Below are 27,644 nucleotides of genomic sequence, written 5' to 3'. Positions count from 1 at the left end.
ACGTAAACTAAATGCAGATGAAGGTGAACTATATAGAATATAAATCCTAACAGACATGTACACTGAATCACAGACCACTGACAAGGTTCGATCATATATCTGTCAAGGCCAGGCCTCCGTGATAAAGGACTGAGTATTGAACAAGCTAAGCCAAACAGTCACATCCATAATGTACAGCAGATCAAGGTACATTGTACCACAATGCACATCAGGGGTAAGTCAAATTATATCATTTAAGTACTTTACTCACCGATTATTGTTTTAAAAGTCATTGCTAAACCACATGGACTTTGGAGTTCTTAATTTTGTGGTTGTGATGAATTGCCATTTCAAGATCTCCAATATTGAGAAGTCAACTATCAGGTGAGGGACATTGGTACAAAGTACACAGGGTGAATAACCAAAGAATGGTCCTTAAATCTCAAGGCAATGAGTATGGTCTGGCAGAAATGGGGTGATCCATTGCGTAAACATGCATGACCCATTCATGTGTACTTTAAACAGAAATCTTGCTGGTTCACAACTTTTGATAAGCTCAAGGTCAGGTACTGGCTGGAAGTCTCTGGGACCTTTTATACAAGGACAAAAGGCATTTACATGCAGCACTATCACTCAGCTAGTAATACCAATGGGTAGATGCAGTATATATAATGATAAATATACTTTCTGTTTTAACATCACTATGGAAAGGGCAAAAACTCCTGATTGACTAGTGCCATACCTCTGAAATTATTAGTTTTACACCTGTTCCAATAACTGATGTAGAATACGTAATGAATATGAAACAACAGATCCTTCTAAGGAATATATCTTGCATACTCATCGACAAAGATCTTTAGGATACAATTATTCCTGCTTCATAGCCTGACTAAGAAAATTAAATGAAACTAAACCCGATAATAATAATCAATAAACTATTGATTATAAAAAAAATTCTAATAGCTAGTCTACAATCAACCAATGCCAATTATCACACCTGATACACAGGTCTCCATGTCATTGCATGGCTGTACGTATGTATTTGATACATACAATGCAGCTGTTCTCTTATTTATTAATGGGTAAACAAGTGATCAAATTAATCTGTATACATGGACTATACATGTAGTACTTGTGTGTAAACATTACAGCAACTGTTTACGTACCTCTGCGTTACCTTAAATGACGCACTAGCTGTTATCACATATAACTATAAGCTTACTAATACTTATTACATAACAGTTATAATATATCCAGGATATGGAAGAGTTGATGGAATCTTTACTGTTGATTGAGAGCACATTCAATTTTGCAGATTAGATTTTGTGGTACATTTAAGACCCACTCATTTTGTTTACAGAGATAGTACTATTATGGCATATGCCACTTAATATATTCATGCTGACATACAGACCAACTGTACACTCTTCTTTCTAGCAAAATCTAAGGGTACATGAATTTTCTATGATCATGATAAATTGTAATAAGTTTCAACTTGAGGGATATGTGGGCCAAGCACTGATCATGCTGATATAAATTGCTATTGTGAAAATTAACATTCCAAAAACATACAATTTATCATATTACTTAACAAAATTCAAGTTGATTTTTTTATATTACCAGGGATCGACATTAACGGTTGTCCGATTGCCCGGGACAAGTAAATTTTCAGTTCGGGCAAGTGAAATTGTCGACATACTTGTCCGATTGGGCAAGTAAATTTTTCTCCTAGAAGTGTACATATTTATTGAGTTTACATTGATGTATAAATAAAAAAAATTAATTGTACAGTTGATTTACACTAGGTACCTGACTGACATTAAATTGCATTCGGAATTCCTTGGTAGTGTTTCTAGATTATACCACCCATTTAAATATCCGGTTCATTATTCTGTTTTCTTTCGTGGTAAATACGTTCTACGTCTATCTATGTTAACTTCATATTAATTAAGAAATAAGATTATTTATTCACTCAAAGAATATGTGACACAATGTATCCCGATCAAGATATTATGTTTCATAACAACTATCTTCCTTAAGAGTTGCTTCACAGTTATCTCTGAAAATCGTGATTCTCAAAGCTTTCTACATAAAAATAAAATTTTGAAAATATGGATTTTATTAAAAGGAAACAGAGGGTTATTGCTGCATGCCAGTGTGTACGTGTTAACAGGTTATATTGACAAGGACAGTGGTACATATTTATGTACAAAACACAGCATCGAAATTTTTTTCATATATTTTAGTTTGCCAAGTTGACAGTAGTGTATTTGGTCACACTTTTTCCTATCATAACATTTACAGTAATAAATAATATTTTTCTTTGCTAATTTTGGGCAACCAAGTTTTGCTTTCGGACAAGTCAAAGTTTGAGATGACTTGCCCGAAGGGCAAGTGAATCTGAAAGTTAATGTCTATCCCTGATTACAAAAGTACATGGCTAACAAAATACAGTATGCATAATTCTGTTAATCAGTGGCGGATTTAAAGGGGGGCGCACCCGGCGCGCGCCCCCCTAAAATTGTCAAAGTTAGCGTAAATCATAGTTTTTGTCGAGAAAATGTAAAAATGTCTACTTGGTAGACCTCATTTTTACCCTACAAAATCTCTAAAATCCAGGAGCTTCCGGGGGCTTCGCCCCCTGGTCCCCCACCAGGGCTTCGCCCTGGACCCACTGGGGGCCTCAAGGCAGCCCCCAGACCCCCTGCCTACTTATTGCGCCCCCCCCAACTTCAATTCCTGGACCCGCGCCTGTTAATTATATGAAATAACTAAACTTGTAGAAACAATACTTTTTCTCCCTTGAGTGTTAGTAACATACAATTTAATTTAATATACTGCTAACTAATATGAAGCTCATAAATCAAAAAGTCTCCATGTCATACACCAGTTCATGCAATGATGATCCACAGGTGCCAGTTACCATGCATAACAGATAGATCAGAGGACATATTCTACAGTTTACTCTCCACTGAACTTTCAGGACATTGTATATTTAATGTTCAGCAATGGTGAAAGTCATTTAAAAGCACTGATTTCATTCTTTGTCTTTTTTTAGCCTACTTCACTATGTTAACTCCTTAATTCATTGTAATAAAATTTATTTTGAATTCATGAAACAAGATAGTCTAGGCCTTTTTACAGCTCACTATATTTTCTTTCTGTGTAATTTGACCACATAATGAGAAGACCGATAGCAAGTCTCAGCCATGTTTTCCTTTTTAAAACGAAATGTATTCACCAAAAAAAAAAGTGAAGAACAAGGAAATTTCTCATTTCAGAATATAATTATTTTCTTCCTAGCTTTTTAAAAAAAGCTAAATTTAAAAGAGTACAAACAAGGAAATGTTATCTCAAAATATATGCATACAATCATTTGAACAAGAAAATTACCTCTTGGTCGTAAACAGCTTAATCCTTCAATACTGAACATTACAGTAGCAAAACAACCATTGGTGATTTTGTAAAGGGACTAAGCATTCATGTATTTGTCTTATGCATGAGTAAACATACCCATTTCAATAACTAGTGTCCTGTTTATTTCAAATATTCATCAAATATTACAATGTAGATCCCTATTCTTAGGTCTACAATTTTTTTTTTATCATTTTCAAAACTAATATTTAACATTACAAACACTACAACTTACTAAAACTAATACTCAAATGTTACAAATGTAGATCCCTATTCTTAGAAAATTTTGTAAACAAGATCTACTATTTTTTTCTATCATTTTCCAAACTAATACTTAATGTTACAAATGGGTAAAATTAAAACATTTCAACTTATTCAAACTCAATCATAATGAAACAAGTAAAAACTTGTAAAATATGCAGCTAGAATATGTTATGTTAGATTTAAAAAAAAAATACTGAGACTTTCATTTTATCTGTTAAATTACAGAACGCTCGTAGTACCTGTGGCACCAGAAAATAAAAGATGAATTTCAGATGACTATAAATGACTATGATCTTGGGGTTGAATCTTTCTTACTTTGTTCAAGACTATAAAAATGCTCATGACATGATCCTTTTGCTCCATTCTTTGTTTTCTTGTGAAGCAAGCTCAGATGATAATGTAATATTAAAAAGAATTCATTCTACACTAACGTCTAATGATAATAATGACTTGTTTCTGCATGAATTCTTCATTCCTTAATTCTTGTGGGGGTTTTTTTTTTAAATCAGATAAATTCTAAATTATCATAACAATTAAACTTAGTTTTTAAGAGAAGGGAGAAAAGAATTTTGTTATGATAATTTACCCATCGAAAAAGGGAAGAGGAAATTTTGAACTTTATTTGGAAATTACAGTACTAGTCAGTAGTTTAAAAAGGTTTTCATGCTGGCATCCGTTAAACACTTAACGATGTTGTAAGAAAAGTTATAATTATACGGAGAATTCCAGGAAGGAGATCACTGAGAATGACAAGGATAATCTGATTCATACTTCTTAACTCCTGTTGTCAGAAACTCTATCTTGATTTCTATATAAAAACATTATACACTGCGTGATACTTGTAAAGACAGCCTCGTATTATTTGTCAACGAGACAGAGATAATTCTAGTTATTTTATGTATCGTCAACCTCAACTCAAACGGGACCATATATTAAATCGTAATATGAAATGATTCAATAATTTATGTATCTTACCTGTAGATATTTATTTTTTAGCTAAAAATAATGACTAAAATTCCCCAGAATCTCTGGCATCAATATTCATGCTGCGCAATCACGCTGAATCTGACCTCACAACATCAGCCGATACTTCTTGGGGTAGTCGGGATTAGACAATTTGAACATCGGATGTCTTTCCTGCAACCGGGAAAAAATGCATATTTTTCTTCCTGCGTTGGAAAATTATCAATCAGATGAGATATCATTTCGTTTAAGAGCAGTTTTCCGTAACAATTTTTGACAGGCCTGGATCTTGATGAAATTTATCTAGGCCTATATGTTAGGTATTTAGGACAACCCCCCCCCCCCCAAAAAAAAAATAAAGAATAAATAAAGAAAGAAAGAATGAATGAAAGAAAGAAAACTATAAAATTATGAAATATTGTTCCTAAATCACAGTTCCTTCCAAAACAAATGAAAATTCAACGACCACAATTGTCATGATTGTGTTAAATATAGAACTTGCGCATGTCTATTTCAATTCAAAGTTAAAAAAAGATGTTGTTCGTTGGTTGAGGGAATACAGTTTCAATTGATTATAAGAAACTCAAAACTTTCAAACTTTTCAGTCTTATTTTTTCCCTTTTTTCTTGAAAGTTTTAATAAGGATATATCACTAGACAGTATTAGACCCGCGTTCCTGGCATTATGAACACAAGGTGCTTACAAAAAAGGTTTCATTTTGCCATTTAATTAACAATTAATGTAGAATCGATTTCTTTGTGTGCCCCCCCCCTCCTCCCCCGTCTATCGACTGAATTTTTTTTTTTATTATGTGTACTAGGTATTTTGGCTTGAACCTATCAACAAAAAAAATAGTATTCTGACTCTTTTCCAGGATAAAAAAAAAATTTAAATTTAGCAGCATTTGTTTGGTATGGTTTATTTTTAATACAACCCCCTTTCAAAAAAGAGATAAAGAATCATGTTCACAAAATAAAAAAAAAAATGAAGTAATTATCAACTTTTCGACTGTGGGGAGTGCAACCTATAGCCAACCTCACTGTCATGAACTTCTGTGATACTTTGTAGAAAAATAAACAAAATCCAGAGAGAAATGTTCTAACTGTATCCATCTCAAAAATTGATCGATTCTTTTTTTTTTATTTTCCATGAATCTGTTGTTGTTTTTTGTTTTTGTTTGTTTGTTTGTTTGTTTTTTTTTTTTATTGTTTTTACTTTATTGCATATATGCAGATATGCATACACAGTACATTTCGGAAAGTTTGTTATATAATGATAATTTTATATATCATACATCGCTCCGAACATTGTATTCTCCATCAGTGAATAAGTCCGAATCTTCTTTGATCAACTTGTCCAATATAAACAATAGCCGCCATATTCCTCTGGTGCGTGTTCATTGTGCATTGTAAATTTGTATTGTTTGCAGAATTCAAGAAATTCACTCGCCTGTTCTGCATCACCATTCAGAAGTGCGTAAAAATACTTAATATTTGCTATCATTTTTGAATGTTATTTGAATTATGTTGCATGAGCATATTATGATGAATTAGTTATTGTGTATTTTACAAGTTTGTTTACGCCAACCCGATACTGATATGTCACTAAACAGTAAGGGGATGGTATTATGATGATAAGCATTATCTTTGATTTTTCAAAGAAGAAGTACTGTAATGCAAAATAAGTGTAGCCGTTTTACTGGTAGCAAATATTTGCCAAGTATCAAATAATAAAATTCTCTAACGTTACAGGTTTAAAAAGAATCTTATTAGGTAAATACAATAAAAGGATAGATATTCTACCCATATGTAGTGGTTTTTCTAACATATACATGGCTACATTCCACAATATTTACAATATGAAACAATGACCCATATGTAAATACTGGCAAATGCAAGTCATAGAAAACGAAAGTCAAGTGTGTAAATAAATATGTCTGAATCAAAATTTGTGCTTTACAGATAGCATATGTCACTAATAATTAGAGAAATAAATGTAAAAAGTAACAATAAATTCATCAAATGCTCAAATTTTTATACTGTTTTGGAAGGAAAAATGGGTGAATCAACAAGTAATTTTTACATGTTTTAAACTAATCTCGGTGGAGATTCGGCTGGGCTAGATATTTGGACTGACGCCCACCGAATCTCGGGACAGTCCTTCATAATTCATGTCTGGAAATTCAGCCCCAACTCAAAATATACTCAAAATATGGCTCCCCTGATGTAATTGTTTATCTCCTCGCACTAAAGAGTTCCTACAGTCTGTTTTCTTTTTATGTGATACTGAACCTCTACTGTGGCTTTTTAGTAATTTTCATAGAAATAAAAACAGACCATAGAGGAACTCTTTAGTGCGAGGAGATAAACAATTACGTCAGGGGAGCCATATTTTGAACGGAGATTTTAGTGAATGTTTTTATGGTGGGATTTACATGCCTAGACGGTAAGCAATGTGAAAATAATAGTGACAGAGAGTTAATTAAACAACTAAATGACTTAATTGAAGCGAACGACAGTGTCGCCTAGGTGAATAATTCTTGATATAGCCGGCCGAAGTTGGGGCTGAATTCCCAGACATGAATTATGAAGGACTGTCCCGAGATTCGGTGGGCGTCAGTCCAAATATCTAGCCCAGCCGAATCTCCACCGAGATTAGTTTTAAACAGCATTTTTTTCAAAGGCATACAGTGTTTTCCCCAGAAAATTTTCAATGCATGGGGGGAATTTTGCTGAATTGACGGTGCGCGGCGTGTCTTGTTGAGTTATGTGTGCCTGTTTCTGAATTTATATTTAAATGAAAAATACAAATTCATTCATTTAATATATTTTTTTTAAATTTAAATGATATATTTTGAATATATTGTCAATTTAACTTTTAAAAAAGCTAAACAATTGAGTTCTCTTTTATAAAAATAGATCTAATCACAAAAAAATTGTTCTGTTTTATATTCCTCTAAAGGTCACTGTCTTTTTATCATGTTTATGTGCTGTGTTATTCTTGCTTTCTACAAACTGAACAGGCCCCTAGTGACCCCCCCTTTTTAGCTCACCTGAGCTGAAAGCTCAAGTGAGCTTTTCTGATCACCCGTTGTCCGTCGTCCGTCCGTCTGTCCGTCCGTCCGTCTGTCTGTCCGTCCATCTGTAAACTTTTCACATTTTCAACTTCTTCTCAAGAACCACTGGGCCAATTTTAACCAAATTTGGTACAAAGCATCCTTGAGTGAAGGGGAGTTTAAATTGTTAAAATAAAGGGCCAAACCCCCTTACAAGGGGAGATAATCAAGAAAAGACAAAAATAGGGTGGGGTCATTAAAAAAATCTTCTTCTCAAGAACCACTGGGCCAGAAAAGCTGAAACTTATGTGGAAACATTCTGGGGTAGTGTAGATTCTAAATTGTTAAAATCATGACCCCCGGGGTAAGAGCGGGGCCAAAATAGGGAATCCAAGTTTTACATTGAAATATATAGAAAAAATCTTTAAAAATCTTCTTCTCAAGAACCATTGGGCCAGAACTGAAACTTACGTTGAAGCATCCTGGGGTAGTGTAGATTTTAAATTGTTAAAATCATGACCCCCGGGGAAAGGGCGGGGCCACAATAGGGAATCTAAGTTTTACATTGAAATACATAGAAAAAATCTTTAAAAATCTTCTTCTCAAGAACCACTTGGCCAGACAAACTGAAACTTATGTGGAAGCATGCTGGGGTAGTGTAAATTCTAAATTGTTAAAATCATGACCCCGGGGGAAGGGCGGGGCCACAATAGGGAATCCAAGTTTTACATTGAAATATATAGAAAAAATCTTTAAAAATCTTCTTCTTGTGGAAGCATCCTTGGGTAGTGTAGATTCTAAATTGTTAAAATCATGACCCCTGGGGGCAGGGTGCGGCCACAATAGGAAATCCAATTTTTATATTGAAATATATAGAAAAAAAAATCTTCTTCTCAAGAACCACTTGGTCAGAAAAGCTAAGACTTTTGTAGAAGCATCCTGGGGCAGCGTAAATTCTAAAGAATTCAAATCTTGACCCCTGGGTGTAGGGTGGGGCCACAATAGGGAATCCAAGTTTTACATTGAAATATATAGGAAAAATCTTTAAAAAATTTCTCCTCAAGAACCTCTTGGCCAGTAAAGCTGAAACTTATATGGAAACATCCTAGGGTAGTGTAGATTTTAAATTGTTAAAATCATGATCCCCGTGGGTAGGGCGGGGCCACAATAGGTATTACAAAAAGATCATCTGGTGAAGAACAGCAGGGCCAAAGTTATTCAGGTGAGCGTTGTGGCCCATGGGCCTCTTGTTTTATTTACTACATTTTTTTTTCTTTTGGATGTCCCTACTTTTACAGACATTTTTTAACAAAAAGGGTGAACATTATGTAGCACCAATGCTTACATGTAAATATTGTGACAACATATTTAGTACATTGGTGTCCGATTTTCAGTTAGCTGTTGAATGTAGGTCAAGCGAAGTATTTGCCCATAGTTCATAGAGTAAATAAACAATGATAATATTTATTGGACATGTTTATTTTAAGCATATTTATTCTAAAAAATGGCTTTAAAATTATTTGTTTAACTAATGAATCATTTTTTATGTCTGAACATCAATGCTATTTATAGAATGACCTGTGGATGTTGGAAAAACCCACATGTGCATGTAACAAGTGTATTACTTTCACCGTGTGTACTATCTGACAGCAATTAATAAATTTTTCATGCTTTTAAATATTTTTAATCAAATAAAAGCTTAATACTTAGTAATATATCAGTAAATTGCAATAAACATAAATAGAGAACTATTGCATCATACCACGTACCGCGATTCGCATCGAGTTCACCACAGGTGCGCAACATGTGTACGGTACACGCTGTGATTCTAGTGATTTGAATTGTTTTATTGAAAGATTAATAACTGATAACAATTTCAACTTATATCTTCTTCTTAAAATAGTCTACCTTTAATAATTCATGCATAGCGGGTAGCATAGCGGCAATGTGTGATGCATGGCGGGGGATCATGAATGCATGGCGGTACCGCCATGCAGAAACGGTCTGGGGAAAACACTGGCATATTCCCAATAATTCCAATCCGCCAATTAGTTTTATTGGGTCAACAACAGAGGAGTTTGCTTGATTTGATACAAAAAATAGTTCAAAAATAGGAAAATTGGGGTTGTTGTAATTGCAATAGTAATTGACACCTGTACCATTCATATTTACGGAATTTGAAACATGTACATGTACCACTAATTTAAAAAACATAGAAATACATTAAACAACCAATAACATATGGAACTCCAACCATGTAGGTTGATGCATGAAGTAACAACAAACAGATATAACGACCAAACTTTATATTTTTTTGATGGGTGCCATGCTTTATATATTATTAAGTTTGCCATTGTGTCTGTCATTCAATAGAAGATAACATTCAAATTTTTTTTATTTAGAATGCCTCCTAGAGGAAAGCAGGTTGCTAGAAGAGGTCGAGGGCCCAGGTGAGTATTTAACATGGTCTTCAGTGCATTTTTTCCTCATTTCTGCCAGTTTTATCCATTTGTTCCTCAGAAAAAAATACTTTTGCTCCCAATGTATGTTGAGAACAAACTATAAATTTTTCTCAGACTTTATATACAGGTAGAGTTTGGTATCTTGACATTGGATATGTTGACAACCAGGGATATGTCGACATCCATCTGCAATCCTAACTGTATTTACTGACAGACTGACAGTCCTTCCAATGTTGAGATACTAAAGTTTCGTTTGAATCAGTGTATGTGATTGCTATAAACTGAAAAAGAAAGTTTGGTTCAGCATGTCAGAGTTTTTCATGACCCAAAATTACAGCTCAATAGAGGCAGTTATCCCCAAGGAAATATCATATTTTCCAAAAATTTACTATTTTTATGCCCCCGGATCGAAAGATCCCGGGGGTATATTGTTTTTGTCCTGTCTGTCTGTTTGTCTGTTTATCTGTTTATCTGGTTGTCTGTTTGTCTGTCTGTCTGTTGTCAACTTTAACCTTGCCCATAACTTTTGATTGGTTGGAGCTATGACTTTCACATTTCACATGTGTATTTCTTGTGACAAGACCTTTCTTTGGGTACCATTATATTTGACCTTTTGACCTTGACCTTGGAGTTTGACCCACTTTTGCAAAATTTTATGAGACTTTAACCTTGGCCATAACTTCTGAACAGTTAGTGCTTGGGGTTTCAAACTTCACAAGTGTATTCTTTGTGACAAGGCCTTCCTTTGGATACCAAAAAGTTTGACCTTTTGACCTTGACCTTGGAGTTTGACCTACTTTTGAAAAACTTTAACCTTGGCCATAACTTTTGAACAGTTGGTGCTTGGGGTTTCAAACTTCACATGTGTATTCCTTGTGACAAGACCTTCCTCTGGATATCAACCTCTTTGACCCTTTGACCTTGACCTAGGAGTTTGACCTACTTTTGAAAAACTATAACCTTGGCCATAACTTTTGAACGGTTAGAGCTAGGGCTTTCATACTTTACATATGTAATCCTTGTGACAATACCTTCCTTTTGATACCAACCACTTTGACCTTTTGACCTTGACCTAGGAGTTTGACCTACTTTTGAAAAACTTTAACCTTGGCCATAACTTTTGAATGGTTGATGCTAGGGCTTTCATACTTCACATATGTAATCCTTGTGACATCACCTTCCTTTGAATACCAACCACTTTGACCCTTTGACCTTGACATAGGAGTTTGACCTACTTTTGAAAAACTTAAACCTTGGCCATAATTTTTGAATGGTGGGTGCTAGGGCTTTCATACTTCACATATGTAATCCTTGTGACAAGACCTTCCTTTGGATACCAACCACTTTGACCCTTTGACCTTGACATAGGAGTTTGACTTACTTTCGAAAAACTTTAACCTTGGCCATAACTTTTGAATGGTTGCAGCTAGGGCTTTCATACTTCACATATGTAATCCTTGTGACAAGACCTTCCTTTGGATACCAACCACTTTGACCCTTTGACCTTGACATAGGAGTTTGACTTACTTTCAAAAAACTTTAACCTTGGCCATAACTTTTGAATGGTTGCAGCTAGGGCTTTCATACTTCACATATGTAATCCTTGTGACAAGACCTTCCTTTGGATACCAACAACTTTGACCTTGACCTTGATGTTTTACTTACTTTTAAAAAACTTTAACTTTCGCCATAACTTTTGAACAGTTGCAGCTAGGGCTTTCAAATTTAAGATTTTTTATCTTTTGGCCTGGATTTTGACTTGCATTTGAGAAACTTTAACCTTCGCCATTAGCTGCCATACAGGGGCATCAGTGTTTCACAAACACATCTTGTTACAATTGTTTTTAAGATTTCAGTGCAAAATTCTTCTGAAAATGGATGTCTAAGAAAAAAATATGTTCATTTACTATTACATACTAATGAAAAATAGGGTCAGTAGGTAGTATTTTCTTTTTGTTTTTTGTTGTTGTTGTTTTATTTACATGATAAAAGAGATAACTACATTTTAAGGACAGTTTAAAGCTTCCAGTTATAAAATAGTTTTTTTTTCTTTACTATCTAACCCCAAAGCTATAGAAAAGTGACCTTATGACATATAAACTGTAATGTTTAAAGGAAAACATGCAATTTTCTGCATATATGTTAGGATTTTGCAATGAAAAAAATATTTGGCTTGGGGCATAAAATTGTGATCAGTCATATGACTGTAAACTATCATATTTTTTTTTCTTAGGCCAAAATAAGGCTGCTTTTAAAATATGAGTGAAAAATCACTGCATGTGTTATATACAGTGTTTGAACTTTGTTTCATTTGTTACTGAAGAATATATAGTAATGTGCCTATATTATGAATGACTATAAAAGATATGTTACTTTCTATAGTTCACGTGCAGCAGCTGTAAAGAAAGACTCCATAAAACCTATTGACGACCAAGAAGACAAGAAAATGGAAGAAGGTGGTGATGATAACCTGGTGGATGTTGATTTTACAGTGTCTGATCAGGAGGAGGAGGAAGACACCAGTAAGGGGGAGGATACAGGTGCTAAGGAAGAGAAGGGACAGGAGACAACAGAGGCCACAAATAATGAAGATAAAGAGAATCATGCTGGTTTGACATTTACTGATATAAAAATACAGTTGAACTTTGTTATCTTGAACACCAATATCTCAAATACCAGGGATACTGTATGGGTACTTAAAAAAGCGGGCTTCATATTTTAGAGGCTTTTGCGCAGACGATGCGCTAATTCATAAATACCGCTAAGAAATCATTTATATATACAATACACAGTACGGACATGTGTAGCACTAATTCATGATTATGCCAACAACTCCATATCCAGTGATTGCGCTAAAGTTTGAATACCCCAATTTATGTACACATACAGTATGTCAAAGTGAGTTTGCAGTCCAAACTACTTATTCTTTATGCTTTTACGCTGGTTGTCTCAAATCATCGGATAACTTAAGGTTTAATCATGATCCCATCAAGTTCAAGATAACGAGGTTTGACTACATTAAACTGTAAATTGATAACACATTTTTATGTGACTTTGGTAGAATTTAATGTTTATTTGCCAAGACATACTTTATTTTTGGGAACAATAAACTTAATTGTTGATATTTTGAAATAATGTACATCAAAGTTTAAGAAGATGTGTAGTTTCCTTACAACCTGTATTTGGCAACATTTCAGATAAAACAGATATATGATTAACTATCGCAATACATTTTGTTTACCAACATGCAGTTCTAAAGTTGTTTTAGCATTTGTTACAATACAGAAATACACATAAATTGAAATTTAAAAACATTAATTTGTTCCATAAGAAACATTTAATATGCAGTAAAACACTTATAACAAAGTGCAAGGGACGGACATTTTGCTTCATTATAAATGTAATTTGTTGTATCCATTAAGTTAACAATATATTTTAAAGCCACAGGGAATGAAAATTACTCCACTGTATGGGTCTATTCATTAAAGGGATGTTTGTTAAAAGCATGTTTTACTGTAGTAAAACAGTGTCTGTGATAAAAATTTCAAGAAATCTGTTGAAAAGTTACCTGTCTATGTTATTTATGTACATTGTAGTTTCTTAATTGATTTACTTACAACTTCTTTGTATATACTTGATTGATTTCATTGATTTCGTTATTGATTTACTTACAACTTCTCTGTATATACTTGATTGATGTCATGATTCAGATGAAATTGAGCTGAAAGCAGTGGAGTTGATAGATGAAGATGAAGATCCTTTGGAGGAAGAAATGAAAGAGGAAGAAGGCAAGGAGGGAGAGGAAAAAGAGAAGGAAACCAAGGAGGGGGATAGAGAGAAAAAGGAAGGAGAGGAGGATAAAAAAGAGGAAAAATCTGATCCAGATGCACCAGAAAAAACACTTCTGACACATGGTAAAATGGATATATACAGTACTTTACTTATTAATGGGATATTTTGCTAGCTTTATGGATCAGAATGCCTTTGTTAATATCTAAGTATCCTTTAAGGTAAAACCTAAGAGTACCCATGCCCATTGAGTTCCATTATCGAGTGTAAGATCGAAAGGCTTCTGAATGCAGCTTATAGGCTTAATTTTAGGAGATTTTCAGAAAATAAAGTTTTTCACTATGTAGCTTTAGCATTGTGATATTTTTCAGTTGTTAAGGGTCCTGTGCGAATCTCTGTTTTGACCGTAGCTGATCTGAGTAACAGAGATCTCCAGTCACTGATTCAAAAATCTGTCAAGGCAACTCTGGACTATGATGATCGAAAAGGGTAAGCTTTATGAATGGAGCAGTTCATTAACCCACCCCAAACCAAAAAAAAAAAAAAAAATCTGAATATAAAGCAAGTCTGGTAGCAATTGATTACTGTGGAATCATCATTAGGGCCCCGCAAGGATTTGCGGGTGCCCTATAGTAATCACTCTGTCTGTCTGTCCGTCTGTCTGTCTGTCATTCTTCCATCCACAAATTTTCTGTTTTTTTTCTAATAACTTTTTTTGTAGTGGACCAATTAAGTTCAAATTTTGTGTGTTGGTTGAAGAGGCAGTATGCCATATTTTGATGCTAAGTTTGGTTCTCTGTGTCATCCAGTTTGGAGCTGGGGTGGTGGGGTAGATTCCTTAACTTTACATTAGAATGAATGCCAGGGCAAAGAGAGATAATTGCTGAGAATGTTCCTATTGTAAACTATGAAAGTTGCAACTAGTCCCATGGGATTAATTAAATTTCCTCTTGAAGAAAATCCAAAGCATTATCTGTTTCTGTCAAATTGAGATTAATTAACACCTCTGTCTGCAAATGAAGTTTGTTTTGAAGTAAAGGTCAATTCTGAATGATGTTTACATTCTCTGAAATGTGGATTTAAATAATGTTTATACTTTATTTTGGTAAAATATACAATGAGTTATGATTTTATTGAATTCTAAAAACAAGATATACATAAAGATATGTTTTTTTTATTTTTTTGTTTTTATTTATTAATTTTATTTATTTATTCATTTTTTTTTTTTTGGCTGTCATATGTAAATTCAAGAAATCTATTAATTTTAATGGGTAGTCCAATAATAATCTCATTCTATCATTACTGAAAGAGTTCTGATTGTAAACTTGGAAGAAAAGGATAAGAGAGCAGTACAATTAATCCCTTGGGATTAATTATCTTGTCTGGGGCAGAAAATTTTCCAGGCTTATCTTTATTTGTCACTTTAAGATAAAATTAACCTTTGTCTGCAACTGATGTTTGTTTTGAAGTTAAGGTCAAGCCTGTGTGATGTTTGAAAACACATGCTTTATTCTTGTTTAAATATACATTTGAGTTATTATAGATGTGATGTTTTTTACTGCCTTATGTAAATACAGGGATACTCTTTACAGGTTGTTGGATATTTAGGAATTATCTTGAAATTTTACAAATACAGTTGTTATTGCATGTTCTTCTTCATATATTTTAAAATTTTTGTAATCAATTAAAATTCTCATTCTGTAAGCTGCACCCTTATATTTCTACCCCTCGGCGGGGCCCTTGCTGACTGGTCAGTTTTCTAGTTGTTTGTTGGGGACCAATTTTTGTGGATTTTGTAGGCCATCTTTACCCACAAATTTACATCTTTGGCAATATATCAATTCATTGAATCCTATATAAACGAGTTACCCATGAAATTACATCGGTATGAACCAGTAAAATTATGCTTTCCCCAAACATTGACCCCCCATGAATTAAAATGATTCCAAAGTACACATATTTGACTGATTTTCTTATTGAATTGTATGGATTGAAAGAAAAATGATACAGAAAAGCTTTTGGTCAGCTAAGACTAGAAAAGCTCTTGGTAAATTATGATTTGTGATTTCAGAACAGTGACCATGTGGTATAATCCTAGACGCAGTCGGAAGGCCATTGACATCTTATCTGGTCTTGCCAAACTAAAGCTGACTAATGATGAAATCAGTGTGGCCTGTCCTAGAGCTTTTGCAGCATTGTTGGGTAATACATATGATTTCTGCCAAATATTAAGAGAGTGCAACAAAGTTATATATAACTTGCAATTTTCATGGAACAAAGATGTAGAATACTTTCTCTTCCAATATGTACCAACCCATCGGTTATAATGATACTTTGCCAAGAGCACAAAAACAAAATTCTTATTAAGCACACACCTGAATTTTCTAATGTTATTTGCCTATATTTTAACTTTTCTGTGAAATTTTCTGATAATATGCTCTATAAACAGCACATTATACTCTCTATATCTGAATTGCAGCCACTGAGAAAAGAAGAGAGAAGTTCCCTAATTTCGATGGAGGTAATGTTTGTTAACTTGTAACACACAAGAATAACATCATAAAAATATGCCTTACTCACATACACAAAAAAAGAGAAAAGAACAAGGATAGAAAAGGGAAGATAAAAAGAAACTAAAACCACATATATCTAGTAGTTTGTCAATTGAACTAATGACAACATTTAATATGCATCCAGATTTAATATTTGCCAAGAAAGAGATGTGAATTTGATGCAGGTCAAAATAATGCACTGTGTTGTGAGTACTACAGAGAATTCGAGGAATACACAAACAAGAATAAAATTCAGAACGAAATATTTTATTATGGGTCAAAATTCAAAGGGTATAGAATGAAAAGTTCAAGTTCAGAACCCCTATTCCCTCTTTGAACAAAAAACTGTATTTATTGAACAAGGAATAAGATATTGGCATCCAATAAACAAACTGAAGGTGATGCTGAGATTGTTTCCTGATTAGCTGTACTAATTATTTTAGTATACAAAATGGCATCAAATAGAAGACTAATGTCTTAAAAAATATTTATTTGTCATGGAGAAATTTTGCTTACAAAATGTGAATGCCACAAGTTGATTGCTTTGAGGTTTTCAGCAAATAAATAACTGGATATTGCAGAAATTTAAATGTATTCTATTTATAGCTATAGCATCTCGAGTCACACTAAAATAATGCCTAATTTCCATAAATCTGTTCTGCAGAAGGCAGATATTGATGATTCTTTTCAAATATATTGTGATGGAAGCTAAATATTCAATTGCTTTGAGTTTATTTGGGAGCAAGGAAGAAGACTTGAAAAGTAATAAGACAGGAAAAATGGAATGGTCAGAATATCAGTGTTTTCTCCAGTAATATCCAGTAGAACTGCATTTAGTATGTGGATCTAGCTATAGCAGCTTTATAACTTAGAACACTTATTCTCAGCATTGATCAGGAAAGATGAACTTGGATGATGACAAACTGAACTGAAAATGCTTTAGGAACCAATTTGTCCATAGAAAGAATAAGTAATCATAGATTCTTGACAAAATGTCTTCAATCAAGAAAACTAAACTTGGAGACAGCATTCTTGAAAGCTAACCCCTGGAAAGTCTACAAGAGAAGCAGGAAAAACACACATAACTAATGGACTGGAAAAAGTAAGTTTTCACTCTGAGAAGAAAAAACTGAGGATACCCAGAAATAAAAGAAATAAAAAACAATGTACATGTATTCTTCAACAGATTTTTTTATGAAGAAATACATGTAGCATGATAATGGTTAATGTGCACAAAAGACAGATCCAAGATCTTGGAATTTTCCTGCAAAACTACAGTAGCACTTTGCTATTTTGAACACTGATATCTTGAATACCAGGGATATTTTGAAGTGATTTGGCAGTCCCAACAACATTTTCTTTATGTTTTTTTTACCCCTGTTATCTCAAATCCTGGGATATATTAGTATGTAATCTCAGTCCCTTCGAGTTCAAGATAACGAGGTTTGACTGTATTTACCTAACATCACCAATATGTTTCAATATGGTTGACAAAATGCAAATTTCTCAGGTACTTTACAATGTTTATACATGTAAATTGGTCAGAACTGTGAAAAATGTAAAGGGATGGAAAATGATGGAGCATAATGCATAAGGAGATTCAGAAAATTCTTGAAAGAAGACTGTGGACCATGCTGAAGAAAGTGATCCACTTCTCTGTGCAAACAGCAATATTGGACAGTTACACAGACATCAATTTCATTATCAATCTGATTTTCCTTTTCTTCTTTGTAAAATTTACCCAAATGTATGAAGAAGAAATTATGGCACCAAAGATACTCACTGAAAATGTGCACTATGATTACTTATGAAAAAGAACTGCTCTAGAAAATAAGAATCTAGAGATTTATTTCTACACAGCAGTGAAGAGTTGAAATGGGGAAGTAGAATTGATGGATCTTGTTAGCAAACCCATAATAAAAGAAAAAGTGACGACGGAAAGTTCTTCAGAACATTAAAGTATTGTTTACTGTGCTGAAGTTTAATTATTAATACACGGTTCTGTAAATTTTTAAAAAGTGGACAACGAAGAAGGAAGGGATAATCAACAATTGAATTACATGTACTACAGAATACCTAGTTTAAATCAGGATGAAACCAAAAGATGAAAAAGTGCCTATTTAACAATGGACTTGCTTCCTCTGCTATGAATTGAACTTGATAAAAAATGCAGCCTTTCATGACAAAAAATGGAGAAAACACTGATTTCACTTCCAAATTATTGTTTGACTAGAATCACTGAGAGCAGGAATGTATTTTTCATGCTACATGTCAAAGAGATTGGTACAAAAAAGGTATCAAGCTTTTGACTGGAAAGCCCCTTTTTCAGCATTTGAAGGTTGAATTTCAGGTCAGAAAAAAGATAAGTCTGCTTATTGCACCAATATTCCCCCTGACACCACTGAGGAGGTCTTGAGAGCTATTTTCCCAGAATGCACCAATGTCCTTATTCCTACTAATGAAGAAGGTGAAAACTTTGGGTAAGTTGCAAGAAATAGAGAGGCGATGATCAAAGACTAAGGTAAACTTTTGCCACTTGTTGAGTGAATGTTGCAGGTAGAAAAAAATATCTGAGATAAGGAGAGTGCGGGTTTAGTGAAAATATGAAAAATATAACAACTGATGGAATTGTGATGAAAGCTTTAAGATTTTTGAAAAAGGAGTTTTGAAGATATTAAAAAAAAATGCATGATTTGATGCGTTTATACCTGCTTGTGGAAAGCAAGGATATTTGGAGAATAACCAAGTTTTATTTTTCAAAGTCGTTTGAAGAAACAGAGGCTTATTACAAATGTTGAAATCCCATTAATTTTGCGACGATCATTTTTAAGGTGTAGGAAGCTATTTAAGAGAACCAGATAGAGAGATGTCCTTGTTATTAAGTTTGGATAGCTACTAATGTTTTTTATTGAAGAGAAGCTATTTTGAAATTTATAAAGGATTTTTATTTGAATAAGTAAATTTGCTCAGATGATCAAAATGTGTTGAATACCACACTACATACTTAGACTAAGAAGAGTGCACCTGCAGAATTTTATATAGAAAGTAAAAGTAATAATTTACTTGTTTTACTAGAGCTAATATACATACATGTAAATTACTGTAAAATTGTATAAAACACAGCAAAGAATCGGAAGGTCTGCATAGAATTAGCCACAACATCAGAGGAATTCTAGATTTTTCAGAATTTGATTATTTCGACAACTCTGAAAAGAATAATTATATTACTATGAAGCACAGTGTAATTTAATTTTTTTTTTCAAAGAAATATGACAAATGATATATTACCTGTCAATTAATGTGTGTAAATGATGATCTTTCATCTTTGACTGAATAACCTTTGACCCTTACCTTTTGTGTAGATGTGCCATTCTGGAGTTTAAGAGTGGACAGGAGGCTGCCAGCTGTGTGGAAGGGAACAAGGATGTGGAGGTGGGGGACCACAAGATCAAGCTCAGCCACTGCTACCCCATGCCAGATCATGGTCAGTCAATACTGTATTCTAATGCAATTGTATTGTAAAATCTATTTTGAGAGGTTAATGCATTGATGTTTGAGGCAGTTAATTAACAAGTCAAAACTTTTGAATGTGGTGTCATAATAGAACGGTGCAAAAATCTAATGCTTCTCAACGTATTTTGTGTCGTAAAACTGAATGAAATAAGACATAAACATCAAACAAAATGCAAAAATTGCATTAGAATGGGAATACTAGTATACATCCGTTTTACCGGCTTCACTAACATGTCGCTGAGAAAACTCTTTTAGGGACTGTTACATTGTAAATCAGCATTAATGGTCGCAAATAATAACCTTTTTAAAGCAAAATATTTTTAAATGTTTCTTAATTTCTTAAGCAGTACTAGTGCTAAGAGCACAAATATTGCCAAAATTAATACCACAAGTGATTTTCCTCTTTATAATGTACTGTCATTATCTTAATTCAATGGCCCAGAGTTGTGCACCGATGAAGGTGTTGTTCAACCAAACTTCAAATTTAGTAACTTTACTAAAGGAACCTCAAATATATGTTATTTTTAAAAAAAAAGGCCACATCAAATCAAAGACATTTAAGTCTCTGTTGACATATTACAAATATACTGAAATTCTACATGTAAAATACATCTGATATCTATATAAATCTACACAGTATTTGTTTTTTTAAGTAAGATATTGTGTATATAATTACATGATATTTACAATCTTGATAAACAGAAAAAAGAACATAGAAATTTGTAAGCATTTACAAACTTCCTTGAGTGTTTAAATCATTACCCTATAAAGGTACTGTGTAAAGATCCTTTAGTGTGGTATTGGAGGGACCTACATGTACAAACTCTGAAGGTGATGGATGTCAATAAAAGGAAGTTTCATATTTGCATGTTAGGATCTTATATTTATCTTATTATTAAAACGTAAAATTGCTTCTATTTATAGCTTTGGCTAAGTAAATGGCCTCAAAAAGTTTCGAATATATGTAATCCATTTCTTGGTAACAGTTGTCTCAGGTCAACATTACAATTTTTTTTCTTTTTTAATCAGCATTATATAAAAAAAATTTTGCACCTGACAGTATTTTTACCCAAGTATCACCATCAGATCTGTTATTGGAACTGTATCTTACTCTTTTCTACTTACAGTGCAAAAGAGGTTAGAGGAAGAACGAAAGCATGATAGACCTAGAGAAAAGCATAACAGGCCAACAGGCAGCAGGTTCTCTAACCTCAGTGGTAGACGAACCATGCCTGTAAAGCGCCTAGGTACCAGTCTGTCTGCTAGGTACAAGTTTGGTGGTGCTAACAGATCAGGCAACGTGAGGGGACGCATGCAGCGTGGTGGTGTTGGCATGCAACGCGGTGTCAACAGAAGCAACTTTGGCAACATGGGTTCAAACAGGAGTAAGCTTGTTTCTTTTGATTCTTGGAAATTTGTTACTTTAGCAAGAACTTGGTCTTCTAATCTTCTAATCGGATATCTGTTCAGCCTTCTAATCTGTATCATGAATAAAATAGATACAGGTCCTTCAACTGAGATGCTGGTAAACCAGATGTCTGCTTTGACCAACATGGTGATGACCAGTCAACAGAAACTGGCCCAACAACAGAACTTGGTCAGACAGATGGCCAATCAGCAAAATATGATGAGCAACATGAATGCTGGGATGTCTAGTGGTGGATCTATGGGTGGAATGGGAGGTGGTGGACGAGGGTTCAATGATATGGATAACATGAATGATGGTCGTAACAGGAGGGAGTCGTTTGACCGTGGAGGGGACAGGATGGGAGGGGACAGAATGGGAGGGGGCAGAATGGGAGGAATGGGGTCACAGAGGTCCCAAGGAAGACGTGACGACTTTGACTCAAGAGGGGGATCAGGAAACAGACGAAATATTGGCAACACTCCAGGTACAAATTTGATAACTGGTTTTAAAATATTGTTGTCTGAATACTTTGTGTATGATCATTTACAAAAATTTTCATATTTTATTTAATTTTTTTTTCAAAATAGGTAATATTCCACCAGGGGAATCTGCTTGCTTCAAATGTGGACAGGATGGTCATTGGGCGAGGGAGTGCCCTAACCAGAACCAAAGAGAAAGAGGTACAAAAAAAAATCCTAGATGTATGGAGATACATGTTTAATCCATATTCATGAAAGTAAATAGTTTAAATAATGATATATCTTGTATGCAGCTCCTGCTTCCAGCAGTTCTGATCGTGGACATGTAGCAAACAAAATGGGAGGTCCTAAGCCTGGGGATATGTGTAACAAGTGTGGAGAAACTGGCCACTGGGCCAGAGAGTGTCCCAACCCACAGCGAAGTAAGTATAAAAGGCTGTATAAAGAAATTCATGTACAGCTTCTTGTATGTCCTACAGTCAATATATCATAGTCCTTGCATTTCATGAAATACCGCCATCAGCGTTCTGTGTTATCTTTATTTCTAGACCCAAAACCAAGTGGAGGTCATGGTGGCAGACAAAGCTATGGTGGAAGACAAGATAACTATGATTCAAAAAGGTATGCTCACATATACACCATGGTATCAGTTTAGTTATAGTGGCCTCTTGGTATAGTGAGATAGGATACTACAAAGTACCGCTTACAAGGATATGATTTTTGAGTCCCACATTAATTCTTTAATAATTCCTTTATAAAAATCATGGTTATAACAAGATAGCTTTTAATGAGATTCTGTATGTATGAGGTCAAGATTTACTGTGATTTCAACACACTATAAGATGTATGATGACTAATTTACAAGTACATGTATCAATCTTCTGATGTGTGTTATTATTCGAGGTCCTAAAATATGTTTACATGGACTAGTCTTAGTACAATTGTACATAAATCTTGTTGGAAGATGTATTTTATTTTGCTCAATTTGTTTTTTTTTTTGTTTTGTTTTTGGAAGAAAGTGTATTTAAATATGTTACTTCAGATGAGAATAATAAAGCCTGAAATGCAATTAACTGTGAAATGCACTTCTGATGTAACAAGATATAATTCAATGTATACCTGTAGACCATTGTATCTAGGTAAAGTTTATGCAAACTGTATTCGTATTCTCAGATTTTGGTATCTTACTGTTTGGAACTTGTAGGTATGATGTGGATCCTCCAAGAATTTCTGATGATGTGCCCTTCATGACTGGCATTGCCAGTGGCAGTAGTAGCCAGAGATTTGATGACAACTTTGACAGATTCCAGTCAAACAAACGCAAGAGTGATTATGATGATCACCGTGGACCAAAGAGGTCTAATTATGGTAATGCACACACACACACACACACACAATAACAAAAAGTAGAAAGTTTAGAAGGGTTTATGAATTCATCAGAGATTCCCTCCTGACAATTAGTATGAGGAAGATTAAGTAAAACCAATAAATATTTTTACGTGATTTATATGCTTAGGAAATGGGTATAAATTTATGATAAATATACATCTTGGAAGTTCTTAAAGGGTTTTTATCACGTTTCAAAATTTTTTGATATGACAAAGTTTACATGCTATTAAAATCATATACCGATACTTAAAAATCTTTGCTAGAAAATTAAATATTTTTGAAGTTTCAGCGATTCAAAGTTTGAATTTCTCAATATGCATATTTTGATCGCCGATGTTACGCGCCATTGCTCTGACGTCATAGGTGTCAATCCTGGTCAAGCGAAGTACTTATTGTGTATACAAAAGGGATCATTTGTTGTGTCTTTTAAACCTGTTAGGAAATAATTCAGTGATAATTAATTGAATAATTGACAACTTGTAAGGTATAATTTATGGCTTTATGGTGCACAAATGTGCACAAGAAAGGTTATAGGAAGAATTTTTCCCCCACATTTCCTGGACTTGGTCGAGAGATAAAAGGAGGGCCTTTCTCTGCAAATGCGATGGTGTTTATCTCCATTCAGAACAATCGTTTATGCCCGATCGATCACGATTTTTTTTCTTCTGTCCTATAAAATATTTTAAGGAAAGATACTTTTTAAAAAAAATAATAAATGACAAACACGCATTTTTTAAAAGTCGCACAGAATCTAGTAGGAATGTTGTGAACTTCGTAATGGCGTACGGCGCCATTGAAGAAGTGTCATTTCTAGTACATGATATACACTGCTAAAACAGATAGAAGATATACAGGATTTATCTATTTATAATTAATCAAAATAATAATGAAGAGGAATTTAAAATTCCCATATTTATAAATGTTTACGAAGTTAAACTTTAGTAATTCGTTCTATTTAGTTGAAGTCCCGAGTTGTCAACGGCTTCGTCTTCGGTGACCTCTCTCAAATTGTTGGCATATTTTCGGGTTATTTCTCTCTGCTAGACGTTCATACCTAAAAGATTGACCCTCCATAACCAAAGGATTATAGTCTATGTCAAAATTTCAACCGGCCATACTGTGTATTCTATTCATTTAGCGTAAAAATCTATTCAATATATTTTTTTCTTACGATAAGCTTTACGAGTTCTTTTGACCATTGACACCTATGACGTTTCAGTACCACGTGACCCCTATCTAATTAGTGGAGACTTTTACTTCGAGGACCCTATATTACGGGCGTTTTATCGTCTAATTACGGCCGTTTTCAACATTATTTCATAATTAAATGATAATAATATGTTTCAAGAATATAAGAGTGTTTCATTTTAAAGAAATTTAGATACGTGATAAAAACCCTTTAAGAAAAAGAATATTGTGAAAAAAAATGTTAAATTGGTTTTAGGAGGTGGCCAGAGAGGGGGTGGGGGAGGCAACAGGCGAGATGGTGGTGGACGAGGCTTTGGTGGTTATGGCAATCGAAGCCATTCACCACCCAGACGCAACCCTAGGCAAGAGTCACCACGTGAAAAAACCTGGACTTCTGCCCAGTCCAAGTGGGAGCAGTACAATATGTCAAAGCAGGGTGGTGGTGGTGGTGGTGGGGGTAAGTACATCTGTTTATTCTGGCAATGGAAGTGTAATGAAGAGTACTGCTGTATTGTTTTTGTAGAAAATGGACTTTCAGAATATTTACTGTACATATCCAGTTATCAGACAATTTTCTGGTACAACAATAAACTCATGTAAGACCTTTAGGACATTGAAGATTTAGCAACACTTCCATAAGATCTGTGACAGATCTGGTGAAACTTTCAGAGGAAGGAAAATTCCAATGTTGCTGCCATGGCTTCTGATGGACCTTTACAAAACCAACTTGTAGATTTTACCATCCCAAAGTCATTAAATTAGGCTCATATCTTTTATAAATTCTAATAATTCTTTTCAGCATTGTATGATAATATGCCTATTGATTGGTTTTGGCTTGTCCATTTCTATTAATTAAAACTACATTTATTTTCTTTTTTCAGGGAGTTCCCGGAATTATGGGAATGACAACTATGGAGACAACAACTATTACTGAAAAAAGATGTGGTCGTGCTTATTTCATGTTGAAGGACTAAAATCTTTTATTTTCATTCTACTGTTTCATTCATCATGTCAGAAAAAATCTGAAATATCAATCATTATGTTGTGAACATATGATGCATCATTGAAATGTTTTAATTTTTGTCATAATTCTTACATTGTGGTGTCAAATTCCTGTCAGTTTATACTTGTATGAAAATAAAGTGTAATGTGAATTGGCAGATTCTATTATGGCTTTGCAATTATTTAATGGAACAGTTTTGAATGGATGATAGATTTATCAGTCTAGGTGCTGACTTTGTACTGGATATGTACATATATTTTTAGTACCATTTAATAGCAATTAAAATGACACAGTAGCTTATTTGGTAAACACATTTGAATGATGATATTTAGTCAAGGTACAGTCAAACCTTCATTATATCAAACTGGAAGAGACTAAGGAAAAACAGATATCCGTGGACTAGAGATATTGAGATCAAATACATTAAAAAATTGTGGTTGGCCGTTGGGTCACCTTTAAAACATATACATGGTATTCAGATATTGATGTTTGAGACAGTGCAATACTGCACTAATTTGAGGTCAGTTTGCAATGACCTTGGAAATGAGAAACATACACTACTGTCATAATGTGGCACCCATGTCTTTTAAGTTCAGAATAGCCTAGGTTTGAAAGATTCAGTTGGTGGTTATTTTAATTTGGTGAATACATGTATCTGCATTTACCGGTAACCATTTTTTTGTGTATTTCACCAGAACCTTTTAAAACATATCAGTAAATAGGCAGAATAATATATATTTTCCCAACTTAATTGATTTAATACATGATGGAGTTGCAAAAGTGGACCACTATATATCGGAGATTTCCAACTTTTGATTAATGACATCTTTAATTGAGCATTCTGGTTTTTGTTAATAAATGTGTATGTTACAGGTTGTGAAAAATCATGCCTCAACCGGGACTTGACCTCGGGGCCTGTGGCATACCTTGCCGAATATTTTGACTGACTTTCACACACCTGTGAACCTGGTGACATATTCCCCCTCTTTGTGGAAATTTGTCCTTCAATTCTTTGAGTTGAGGAAATACTGTGAGGCATGCTCCAAGGGAATTGTGGGTATTTGTACGTTGGGTGCCATATGTCACAGATGGTGAAAAATCAAGTCTCCTATCAACCGGACTTAACCCAGGGCCTCTGGCATAATGTGCCAGGGCTATAACCACTGAGCTTTTGAGACCTGGTATGTTGCCCGACTTTTACACAGGTGTAGCTTTTAAAGTGTACACATACAACAGAATTAATATTAACGTCTTAACTTGCCTATTTCCTTGAAAAGGGTTGATTCTTTCTTGTAACTAAAAACATACTTATAACCAGAAGTCTCTGACAAGACTGTAGCTCTACTGGTTGTACTAAAGTAGCACTTGGACTTGAAACTTTGCAACAGCAATAAATAGAATAATGATCCTTGGTTTAATCTCTTTTTGTGGCAAGATTTATTGCAATCAGACTAAAACTGTAGGAGGAGTAGCCTTTTAAAACAATTTTACAGAAATTTTGATTTAAGTAACCATTGCAACATCATTCAACAAAATTAAAAAACAATAACGACAATTATGTATCTCAGTTAGTCTACTTGTATGCCAAGTTATACTGAAAGCAGACAAAAAGTGTAGGAGGAGTAATGATTTGAAAGTATTTCAAGAAAAATTTCTATTTTTAGTAACCGTGGCAACACCGTTCATCGAAATCAAAAACTGATATTAGGAATTATGTATCTTAGTGTAGCCTACTTGTGTGCCAAGTTATATTGAAATCGGATCAAAACTAGGAGGAGTAATGTTTCAAAAGTTTTTCACAGAAATCTCTATTTTTAGTAACCAATGCAACACCGTTCATTGAAATCAAGAAACGATACATAGAATTATGTATCTTAGTGTAGTCTAATTGTGTGCCAAGTTATACTGAATTTGGACCAAAACTGTAGGAGGAGTAGCGTTTTGAAAGTATTTCACAGAAATCTCTATTTTTAGTAACCATGGCAACAACGTTCATTGAAATCAAAAACCGATACACAGAATTATGTATCTTATTATAGTCTAATTGTGTGCAACGTTAAATTGAAATCAGATCAAAACTGTAGGAGGAGTAGCGTTTTGAAAGTTTTTCACAGAAATTTCTATTTTAAGTAACCATGGCAACACCGTTCATTGAAATCAAAAACCAATAAACAGAATATGTGCCA

The 27,644-nt window shown here is 34.0% G+C and overlaps 2 protein-coding genes across 3 annotated transcripts in view; one reads left to right on the top strand and one right to left on the bottom strand.

Annotated features, from left to right (window-relative positions):
- LOC133184293 (long-chain-fatty-acid--CoA ligase 1-like) overlaps positions 1-4,751 on the bottom strand; it is a 58,822-nt gene extending 54,071 nt beyond the window's left edge. Inside the window, exon 1 of the mRNA XM_061319298.1 lies at positions 4,633-4,751. The gene's annotated coding sequence lies outside the window, so the exon portion shown is untranslated. The remainder of the gene's footprint in view (positions 1-4,632) is intronic.
- LOC133184292 (eukaryotic translation initiation factor 3 subunit A-like) lies at positions 91-25,622 on the top strand. 2 transcript variants are annotated; one of them, XM_061319295.1, is made up of 17 exons: positions 91-214; positions 10,078-10,125; positions 12,520-12,746; positions 13,848-14,051; positions 14,298-14,415; positions 15,998-16,128; positions 16,406-16,447; positions 18,829-18,958; positions 19,841-19,962; positions 21,119-21,376; positions 21,491-21,883; positions 21,987-22,079; positions 22,172-22,300; positions 22,427-22,499; positions 23,083-23,246; positions 24,712-24,912; positions 25,337-25,622. In XM_061319295.1, the coding sequence occupies exons 2-17, from the start codon at positions 10,079-10,081 to the stop codon at positions 25,387-25,389; spliced, it is 2,385 nt and encodes a 794-aa protein (XP_061175279.1). In that variant the 5' UTR covers positions 91-214; position 10,078; the 3' UTR covers positions 25,390-25,622. The 2 variants fall into 2 exon arrangements, with proteins under 2 accessions (XP_061175279.1, XP_061175280.1); XM_061319296.1 differs by lacking the exon at positions 91-214 and adding an exon at positions 6,056-6,092.
- The last annotated feature ends 2,022 nt before the right edge of the window (positions 25,623-27,644 follow it).

Source organism: Saccostrea echinata, unplaced genomic scaffold, assembly GCF_033153115.1.
Source record: "Saccostrea echinata isolate AGI-Se365-2 ecotype Australia unplaced genomic scaffold, CSIRO_AGI_Sech_v1 ptg000010l, whole genome shotgun sequence".
Classification (NCBI taxonomy): Eukaryota; Metazoa; Mollusca; class Bivalvia; order Ostreida; family Ostreidae; genus Saccostrea; species Saccostrea echinata.
The sequence above is the reverse complement of the archived record's forward strand: the minus strand, read 5'-3'. Positions and strand labels throughout refer to the sequence as shown.